This window comes from Sceloporus occidentalis, unplaced genomic scaffold, assembly GCF_023333645.1.
Source record: "Sceloporus occidentalis isolate IW3139 unplaced genomic scaffold, rSceOcc1.0.p SCAF_4, whole genome shotgun sequence".
NCBI lineage: Eukaryota > Metazoa > Chordata > Lepidosauria > Squamata > Phrynosomatidae > Sceloporus > Sceloporus occidentalis.
Genome location: NW_028316984.1, coordinates 83,105,844 through 83,117,039, shown reverse-complemented (window position 1 = coordinate 83,117,039; position 11,196 = coordinate 83,105,844). Strand labels below are relative to the sequence as shown.

Here is an 11,196-nt window from a genome sequence, read left to right as displayed (position 1 = left end):
CATGTTACTGGTCCTTAACACACTGGAGAAGAAATTTCTGCTGTGTAAATTTACAGCGCTATATAAATAAAACTTAATAATAATAATAATAATAATAATAATAGGAATTATATGCACAGGTGTCATACATACATGCACATCTGCAAACAGAATAGCATCACAAGTAGGAATTTGCTTCCACAGCCTTGAACAAAATGCAGACATTCTGTATCAGAATAAAAGGTGCAGCTGCTTCTCTATGGGAACCTACTCATGTGTATGACACAAATGGGATTCTAGCTAATGATAATGCTCATCAGTTGGTCTAATTTCTCAAGACTACTCTCATGAGTTATATGTACTCTACTAACAGTCATCACAACAGCTTGTGACAATTTAAACATCATAAATTAATGATGTGAAGTACAAAGATGTTAACCAGTATTTTACTTCTGTGTTTTTCAGCAAGCTCTGAAGAAAAGATGTCTGAAGAAAATGGCACCATAGTAATCAATGAATTTGTATTTGTAGGTTTAACAGACAATTCTGAACTGCAGACCATCCTCTTTGTACTATTCCTTGCTGTTTATATTACCACCTTGGTGGGTAACATAGGAATTATTGCTTTAGTGAGAGCCAGTCCCCAGCTCCATACCCCAATGTATTTCTTTCTGAGTGGTCTTTCTTTCCTAGATGTGGGCTGTTCCTCTGCCGTTACTCCCAAGACAATGGTGAACCTTTTAGAAGACAATAAATCAATTACAGTCATTGGATGTGCATTGCAAGTATACTTTTTTGTAGGTCTGGGGAGTGCAGAGTGCTTTCTCCTGGCTGCCATGGCATACGATCGCTATGTGGCCATCTGTAAACCACTACTGTATCCAATTCTCATGTCTCCTAGACTCTGTATTCTTTTGATAGGAGGGTCATATGTTCTCGGGCTTTTTCACTCTCTTGTTCATACCATCTTTGCTTTCAGACTGTCATTCTCTGGATCAAACAGACTTAATGATTTTTTCTGTGATTTCCCAGCACTTTTTTCAATTTCTTCTTCTGATACCTACACCAATGAACTCCTGGTCTTTTATGTGGCTGGGCTTGTAGAAATAATCACAATTTTCATGGTCCTCATTTCTTATTCATGTATTTTTGCCACTATTGTGAGGATCAGATCAGCTGCAGGCAGGCTCAAAGCCTTTTCCACGTGTACCTCCCACCTGACTACTGTTACAATTTTCCATGGGGCTATTCTTATTCTGCATTTCCGTCCCAAGTCTAGCAATGGATCTTCTGTTCAAGATGTGGGTGACAAAATTCTGTCTGTGTTCTATACCATTGTTACCCCCTTGCTAAATGCCTTGATTTACAGTCTAAGAAACAAGGAGGTGAAAGATGCCCTAGGAGTTCTTCGAAGGAAGATGTATAACAAAATGACGAGGCGGTGGTAATTTCCCATCAGATGTAAGAATGAGATTTTTCATTAAAGTCTGTATTATACTATACTGCTTTGTTTTTGTTGTGTGCCTTCATTTCTGACTTATGGTGACCCTAAACAGACACAATTAATGGAGCAAAACAAACTATATCCATCAAAATACTATTAGCTGTGATGTTGCCTAAATTGTAGAAATGCTTTGTGTTTCTGTAGGGTAGCATTGCATAAGTATAGTTAAGAGTGTGTGTGAAGACTGAGTGACTGATGCACCATGTTGATGAAAGAGGAAGAGGGAAAAGTAGTGGTAGAATATTGCAGAGAAATAAGGAGAGGATTTGGAGGAAGTTAGAAAGTGGAAATTTTGAGTGAGAAAAGGAATGTATTCTGACGGGAGATCAAGAGGGTGACTGAATAAGGGAAGGTTGTGACTGAGGCACCAGCACTCTTTGGCAGCGAAGGCTAAAGAGTTTGTAAAACTACAAATGGAACTACAGCACTTAAAGTGATGGAACTACAACACTTAAAGTGATGTCAAGCTGCATGATTTCTACAGTATAGATGCACCCTACCTTTAGTAGCTCTAAATAATTTTGGTTTTGTAAGAGCCATGAATTTCTATATTTATCATGCAGTCGGTCCTCTAAATCCAAGGATTCTGCATCCTTGCCTTTCAAGCCCCCACAACATTTTAAAAAACCAAACCCCAAAACCAAACCTTTATTTTGCCACTTTTTCTAAGGGACAGCATTTTACTATGCCATTATATGTAGTGGGACTTGAATATCGCTGGATTTTGGGATCCACAGATGGTCCTGGAACAGAAGCCCAGCAGATACCAAGGGCCCAATCTATGAGTGAAACCCTCCATTAGTACTAATTCAATGAAGAAATCCTGCAGTGAAGAAATCCTGAAATTTTCAGCAGGAAACAGTGATTTTGTATAAAATTTTACAAAGTTTTGAATGTGAAACCAGGAAATAGACACAGAACTCAGTGGCAGTGAGTGTACAAGTGAGCAAATAGTCTACTTTATTGGGTTGATTGCAGATATCCACTTTGATGAAAATCCATACCAACAAATATGGAAATCTTTCTCCATAAATCAGGGCAAAAGATGTTCATATCTCTTTCCCATTATACTCCATTAATAAAATATAGGCTGAAATCTCGCATAGGGCAATACAGATGTATAATTTGCAAAGAGTTTGCCAAGACCACCAGAGGCCTCTGCAGTTAGCTACAGGAAAATAGCTGTCCCCACTCATGCCCCTGCTCTCCAACAGCACAGAAATGGCTCATAATAATAATAGTAATAATAATAATAATAATAATAATAATAATAATAATAATAATAATTTTTATTTCTATCTTCCCACCTCTCCCAATGGATCGATCAGGATCACAACAAGGATAAAATTACAAGGTTAAAATTACAGCACCATTAAAACCACAGTAAAAAATAAAAAACATAAAAACAGAGAGCAGTTCCTGCTACAGAGAGGAGGAGGAGAGAGGTAGCTGGGGAGCCATTTTGAGTGGTGACTGTTTAATTTTTTAAAAAACTCTAGGGAGAGTGTGCTTGTTGCAGAGGGGGTGGAGCTTCAGTGAGTCACATGTGTGAGTCACCAAGGGGTGGAGCTAGCAGACTAGCTCTATATCACTCCTCCCAGAGCCTCTCCAGAATTCTTTTCATCCAAAGAGATATACAGCAGAGGTGGAGTTGATTGAGCTCACTGCCACAAATTGGCTAAATATCGGGGCTTTTACGTTGGTGTTTTCCGGAAGTTTTTTTTTTTTAGGGGGAAGCCCACAGTCCTGTTCCACTAATTTCCTAAGACTTTTCAGTATGGACACTGACGGAACCACTGCAGTCACCTTCAACACTTGTGGGATGTTTGTCTTCTTGCCTACAGAAGTGGAGAACTTCACATGCCCCAAGTGCAAGTTGGTAGCCCTCTTGGAGGAGAAAGTGCAGCAGTTGGAGTCCAGAGTAATACACTTCAGCATATTAGGGAGCAGGAGGATTTCCTGGACACAACAGAACTAACAATCCTGGATGTGTACCACGCAGAGGAAGTTGCTGGAGCGGAGGAGGTCACTTCACATACACAGGAGGCAGACAGCTGGAGGAATGTCACACAGAGAAGTTGGCCAAGAAGGGATTGTTCTGGGAACTTGCAGCTAGAGAATCGATTCGAAGCTCTTTCCCTCATCAAGGAGGACGAGGAAGAGCAGCATGGACAGACTTCAGGGACAGAGCAGGGAAGCCTGAGAGTCCCACCCGAGGGAACAGTTGCTGCTAAGCCTCAGAAGAGGTGTGTGGTCGTAGTGGGGGACTCCTTGCTGAGGAATACAGAAGCAGTGATTTGTAGGCCTGACAAGATGTCTCGAGAGGTGTGTTGTCTTCCAGGGGCAAAGATCCGTGATGTGACAGAGAGGCTGACAAGACTGGTCAAGCCTACTGACCAGTACCCTTTCCTTTTGGAAAGGAAGACACAGCCTTCAGAACATCTGAAGGGATTACGAGGTGCTTGGTAGGAAGCTGAAAGGAATGGATGCACAGGTTGTCATCTCGTCTCTTCTGCCAGTTGAAGGGCACAGTCCAGGAAGGGAGAGGAAAATAGCGGATGTGAACAACTGGCTCCACAGATGGTGTCGCCGAGAACGATTTGGATTCTTTGATCATGGACTGCGGTTCCATGAGGAGGGACTTTTGACAATGGACGGGTTGCATCTCACACCAGTTGGAAGAAATTTTTTTTGCCAGCAGTCTCAAGAACTTGATCAGGAGGGCTTTAAACTGAGTTCCATGGGGGGAGGGAGGCAATATTAAGGAAGGCAAAAGGGATGGCGAAAATAGTCAAACTGACATAGAGGAAACAAGAAAAAAAAGTGCAAGGACCCAACAGTGGGAGGCAAAAAACCTTGCACAGGCAGCAAGTAAAAGGGACCCATGGTCTGCGATGTCTCTACACTAATGCAAAGAGCATGGGAAATAAGGAAGATTAACTCGAACTCCTAGTACAACAAAGCAAATATTATATAATAGGCATCACTGAAACCTGGTAGGATGAGTCTCATAATTGGAACGTGGAAATAGAGGGGTATAACCTTTTAAAGAGAAATAGGCCAAACAGGAAAGGAGGCAGAATAGCACTATATGTCAGAGATATTTACACCAGTGAAGAGATCCAGGACATCAGTCATGGAAGCCAGGTGGAGAGCATCTGGATAAAAATTAAAGGGGAGGGAAACAACAAGGATGTTATGGTGGGAGTCTACTACAGACCCCCAAGTCAGATGAAGGAACTGGATGATGCCTTTCTAGAACAGATGAACACACACTCAGAAAGGAGAGATGTAGTAGTGATGGGCGACTTCAACTATCCTGATATTTGCTGGAAGTCAAACTCAGCAAAATCCTCAAGGTCTAGCAAATTCCTCACTTGCCTGGAAGACAATTTCATGGCCCAAAAGGTGGAAGAGGCAACAAGGGGGTCAGCTGTTTTAGATCTGATCCTAATCAACAAGGATGACTTGGTTAATGGGGTGCAAGTGGTGGGATCCTTAGGTGGAAGTGACCATATTCTCCTGGAGTTTGTTATACAATGGAAAGGAGAAGCCAGGCATAGTCAAACACACATTCTAGACTTTAGGAGAGTGGATTTCAGTAAACTTAGAGAAGTATTGAGGGTGATCCCGTGGTCAGAAATACTAAAAGGGAAGGGAGTTCAGGCCGGACGGGAGTTTCTCAAAAGAGAGATACTGAAGACACAATTTCAAACAGTTCCAGTGAGAAAGGAAAATGGGAGGTTTCTCAAGAAACCAGGATGGATGGCTAAGGAACTTTTGACTGAGCTAAGTTTTAAATGGAACATGTATAAGAAATGGAAAAAGGAGGAAATCACAAAAAAGGAATTCAAAGAAATAGCAGGCATGTGTAGGGGTAAAGTCAGAAAAGCTAAAGCACAGAATGAACTCAGGCTTGCTAGAGAGGTTAAAAAGAATAAAAATGGCTTTTTTGGATATATCTGCAGCAAAAGGAAGAAGAAGGAAATGGCAGGGCCATTGCGTGGAAAAGATGACTAAATGCTAACAGAGGACAGAGGAAAGGCAGAATTACTCAACACCTTCTTTGCCTCAGTCTTCTCAGAAAAGGCAAAGGGTGCTCAACCTGAGGATAATGGAGCAGAGGAGAGATTAGGGGAATTTCAGTACAAAATAAATAAAGAGATAGTAGAGGAATACCTTGTCAATCTAAATGAATTTAAGTCTCCAGGACCAGATGAACTCCATCCAAGGGTATTAAAAGAACTGGCAAATGTAATATCAGAGCCATTGGCAATAATCTTTGAAAACTCCTGGAGAACAGGAGAACTCCCAGCAGACTGGAGGAGGGCAAACGTTGTCCCCATCTTCAAAAAGGGGAAGAAAGAGGATCCAAACAATTATCGTCCAGTTAGTCTGACATCAATACCAGGAAAGATTCTAGAGCAGATCATTAAACAGAGAGTCTGAACATCTAGAAGGCAATTTCATAATCACAAAAAGTCAACACGGGTTTCAGAGAAACAAGTCATGCCAGACAAATCTAATCTCTTTCTTTGATAAAATTACTAGCTTGGTAGATGAAGGGAATGCTGTGGATATAGTATATCTTGATTTCAGTAAGGCCTTTGACAAGGTTTCCCATGACATTCTTGCAAACAAGCTTGTAAAATGTAGGCTAGACAAGGTAACTGTTACATGGATTTGTAACTGGTTGACCAACTGAACCCAAAGGGTGCTCAACAATGGCTCCTTTTCATCCTGGAGAGAAGTGACCAGTGGGGTCCCACAGGGCTCTGTCCTGGGCCCAGTGCTATTCATCATCTTTATCAATGACCTGGATGACAGAATTGGGAGCATACTTATCAAATTTGCAGATGACACCAAATTAGGAGGAATAGCTAATACTCCAGAGGACAAGATGAAAATTCAAAATGACCTGAATAGACTTGAAAGCTGGGACAAAGCTAACAAAATGAAATTCAACATGGAGAAGTGTAAGGTATTGCACTTAGGGCAGAAAAATAAAATGCACCGATATAGGATGGGTGACACCAGGCTGAATGAAACTACATGTGAAAGGGATCTTGGAGTCCAAGTAGACCACAAGTTGAACATGAGTCAACAATGCGATGCGGCAGCTAAAAAGGCCAATGCAATTTTAGGCTGCATCAATAAAAGTATAGTGTCTAGATCAAAAGAAGTAATAGTGCCACTGTATTCTGCTTTGGTCAGGCCCCACCTGGAATATTGTGTCCAGTTCTGGGCACCATAATTCAATAAGGACATTGAGAAACTGGAGCGTGTCCAAAGGAGGGCGACTAAAATGGTGAAGGGTCTGGAAACCATGCCCTATGAGGAACGACTTAGGGAGCTGGGGATGTTTAGCCTGGGGAAAAGAAGATTGTGATATGATAGCCCTGTTTAAATATTTGAAGAGGTGTCAGATTGAGGAGGGAACAAGCTTGTTTTCTGCTGCCCCAGAGAACAGGACCAGGAACAATGGACCCAAGCTGCAGGAAAAGAGATTCCACCTCAACATTAGGAGGAACTTCCTGACAGTAAGGGCTGTTTGACAGTGGAACACATTCCCTCGAAGTGTAGTGGAGTCTCCTTCTAGGGAGGTGTTTAAGCAGAGGCTGGATGGCCATCTGTCAGGGATGCTTTGATTTGGATTTCCTGCATGGCAGAGGGGTTGGACTGGATGGTCCTTCTGGTCTCTTCCAACTCTACGATTCTATGATTCTATGATAAAAACATAAGAATCTAAAAACAGTAACATCAATCAATCAGTGGGTCAGCTGGTCTCGTTCCATACTAGTGATCTTCATAGGAGGTCAGGAGGATAAGCATGGTGGAAGAGCTCTGTCTTTACCACCTTCTTGAAGGTTTCTAAAGATTTAACAAGGTGGGGCTCCTCTGGGATTCCATTCCAAAGTTTGGGGGCTGCTATGCTAAATGCCTTTAGGGAAGTAGAAACATGTTTGGTTGATGGTATCGCCAACAAATTCTAAGAGTGCGGGGCGGATTGTATAGGGAGATGGGTTCCCATAAGTAACCTGGACCCAAGCCATGTAGGGCTTTAAAGGTAATGACCAACACCTTGTATTGTGCCCGGAAGCTAATTGGGAGCCAGTGTAGATCTTTCAAAATGGGTGTTATATGGTCAAGTCTTGAAGAGCTAGTGACCAACCTGGTCGCATTTTGCACTAGTTGAAGCTTCCGAACTTGATACAAGGGTAGCCCCATGTAGAGCGCATTGCAGAAGTCGAGACCAGAGATTACCAGAGCGTGAACTACAGCTTCCAGGTCTTTTTGGTTGAGGTAGGGTCACAGTTGGCGTATCAACTGAAGTTGGTACCAAGCACTTCTGGCCATCGCATCCACTTGAGATGACAAATGTAGAGACGGATCCAGAAGTACTTCCAAACTGCAAACTTCATCCTTCAAGGGAAGTGTGACCATCAAAGAGTGGTGGACAAATTTCCCTCCCCAGACCTAAGGAACCTATGGCAAGTACCTCCTTTTTCTCTGGATTCAGGTTGAGTTTGTTTTTCCTCATCTAGCTCATTACTGATTCAAGGCAGGGATTCAGAGGGGAGAAATCATCCTTAATCACTATAGCAGTCAGGGACATAGAGAAGCATATTTGGGTGTCATCAGCGTACTGATAACCCCGCGCCCCATGTCTCTGGATGATCTCTTCCAGCGGTTTCATGTAAATGTTAAATGGCATGGGGGACAGAATGGTGCCTTGAGGGACGCCAGATGTCAGCTCTTTTCTAGAAGAGCAACTGTCCCCCAGCTTCACCATCTGGAACCTGCCCGAGAGGTAGGATCGGAGCCACTGGAGTGCAGTGCCCCCTATACCCAACTCCCTCAGGCACTCCAGATGGGATACCATGGTCGATGGTATCGAAAGCCGCTGAGATGTCCAAGAGCACTAACAGGGTCACACTTCCCCAGTCTGTGCTCAGACAAAGGTAATCGATTAAGGTGACCATGGCCATTTCCACTCCATATCCCACCCTAAAGCCAGTTTGAAATGGGTCCAGATAATCGGTTTCATCCAAGACAGCCTGGAGTTGGAAGGCAACTGCTCTCTTGATCACCTTGCCCAAAAAAGGTAATAGGGAAACTGGTCTGTAATTGTTTCTCTCTAGGGGATCTAGGGAGGGCTTTTTTAAAAGCAGTTTAACCACTGCCAATTTTAGCTGTGATGGAAATTTCCCCTCCCTAAAGAATGCATGGATTATTGATTGTAATAATGTAGTCATAGCATCCCCTCCCTGGGCGGTCAGCCATGATGGGCAAGGATCGAGAGCGCATGTCATCCTCCTTACACTTCCAAGGAGCTTGTCCACTTCATCGGTACTCACAAACTCAAGGTGATCCAGTCTAACATGGCCCATGGAGTCTCTGGACACCTCTCTTACTGATTCGTCACAGCAGGCTATAGTTGGTTGAAGCAAGGGGTTCAGGGTGAGAGGCGGTTGCGTCAGCTCTCTAACCAGCCTGAACAGCTCTGCTGGGCGGGACTCCGAAGATGCAATACGTGCGGCATAGGAAGAATTCTTTGCTGCACCTATCACCACTCCATAAGACTTCAATAGGTTCTCAAGGAGCGTGTTGACGGATAAGCACTGATGTTTCCGCCAGCAGTGCTCTAGTCATTACACAGCCCGCTTCATCCTTCGAAGATCTTCTGTGTACCAAGATTTTTTATTTGAAGCAGGTCGGAAAGGACGCTCGGGAGCGATACTGTCTATAGCCCTGGTTATGTCGTTGTTCCAGGTATCGACCAAGGCTTCGACAGAATCGAATCGAAGTCCCAATCATAAGTCCCTCTAGAGCTTCCTGGAACTTTTTGGGTTCCATCAGCTTTCGAGGGCAGACCATCTTAATAGGTCCTCCACCCCCGAGGGGGATCTGGGGCCTTCAGTCCCACCTTGACCAGAAAATGGTCCGTCCATGACAGAGCAGATATTTGAGTTACCTCTGCCCATGGCTGCTCCTGCTCCATACTAAAACCCACATTGAGTGTATTACCAGCAAAATGTGTCGGACCTGAGACTAGTTGGGACAGGCCCATGGCTGTCATGGAAACCATGAACTCCCGAGCTGCACCTGATAGATTTGTTAAGCCGGCCTTGAAGGCGATGTTGAGGTCCCCCAGAACAAGAAGTCTGGGGGACTCCAGCACCAGCTCTGAGACCAGCTGTGTCAGCTTGGCCAGGGAGTCTGTTAGGCCACAGGGTGGACGATAGACCAACAGGATCCCCAGACTGTCCTTAGCCTTCAGGGTCAGGTAAACCACAGTCACTGTGGTTCATTTTCCAGACAGGCTTTCTAGTCAGGGTGTAGATGTTCTTATGGACTAAGGCAATCCCTCCCCCTCGCCCACTTTCCCTAACCTGCTCCTTAACAGTGTAACCGGCTGGAAGGGCCTGGGCCCAGACTGTGTTACTCTCGTCCCCCAGCCAAGTTTCTGTGATACAAGCCAGGTCAGCCTTTTCATCCTCCAAAAGATCATGGATTATGTGGGCTTTATTCCTGACCGACCTGGCATTACATAGGCGCAGAGAAAGGGATTATGGTATGTGGTACGTGGTATCTTACGGGATGTGGGTGGGGGGATACTGCTTACAAAGTGAGTTTTCTAGGTAGCAACAGAATTCCAGCCTACCCAAAGACTATAATAGCGAAATGTGGTCATACAGTCTGACTTTTATTGTGTGTCTTCAAGTTGTTTCTGACTTATGGCAACCCCAATGTGACCCTATCTAGTGGTGTTCCCACAATGAGTGACATCCGGTGCAGGGGTCGGGACTTCTGAAGGGGGTGGGCTACATGGAGAGGCACCTGCACGGGCCCAGGGAGAAGCTGTGCAGCCCAAGAAAGCAGACATATGGGCCTGGAGAGCAGCAGCGTGGCCTCAGAGAACAGCTGTGCAGCCCCAAGAAGCACCCATGCAGGCCCAAGCAGCTCCCGCAGCAGCTCTGAGCAGCCCCTGTGTGGTCCTCGCCGACCGGGTGCCACCCCCCTCTTCTGAGGTGTCACCCCTCTTCTAGGGTGTCACCCGGTGCATTCTGCACCACCTGCATCCTCCCCTCAGGATGCTACTGACCTTATCACAGGGTTTTCTTGTGCTGAGAGTGTGTAACTTGGACACAGTCACCCAACCATTGGACAGCACTTCAGGGTCCTGAGGGAGAACCTTAGCGATTTGAGGGAGAGAATTTCTGAAGCATAGGAAGGCTATGCTCAAGGAATTTCAAGAGCTCACTGGGCATTTAAATTTTGTTTGCCAGATTGTGGCACCTGGTAGAGTTTTCTTAAGGCATTTATATGATGCTATATGTGGGATGTGCAGATCTCATAATAGGGGCAGGATTATGCATGGGATTAGGGAAGACCTGAAGGAAAAACAGGAAAGAAGAAATCCTGAAAATAAAGTTTAGCTACCAGTCCTGAAAAAACTAAAATCAAGACTTAGCACATGCAATGAACATCACTCAGGACAGGGGGTTTCCCAGCACATAATGGATAACTAATTAATAGACACCTTGAGGCCTTGCCATTCACCAACAGATCAACACAGAGATTTGTTAAGGAAAAAGCAACATGGGATATACAGTGAATGAAATAAAACATGTATGTGAGAGTCAGGGTGACTCAGCAGAAGCAATTAAGAGCCACACAGGTGTAAAAGGTAATGCAATTAGCAAGTCCTG

General features: G+C 44.3%; 1 protein-coding gene across 1 annotated transcript; it reads left to right on the top strand.

Moving 5' to 3' along the window:
- Positions 1–461: 461 nt before the first annotated feature.
- On the top strand, positions 462–1,427 carry LOC149314166 (olfactory receptor 5AR1-like). The gene has a single exon (XM_089523072.1). The coding sequence runs from the start codon at positions 462–464 to the stop codon at positions 1,425–1,427; it is 966 nt and encodes a 321-aa protein (XP_089379198.1).
- The last annotated feature ends 9,769 nt before the right edge of the window (positions 1,428–11,196 follow it).

Bases quoted from the DNA above. Each gene is read 5' to 3' on its own strand.
- LOC149314166 (XM_089523072.1), top strand. From the start codon at position 462: ATGTCTGAAGAAAATGGCACCATAGTAATCAATGAATTTGTATTTGTA.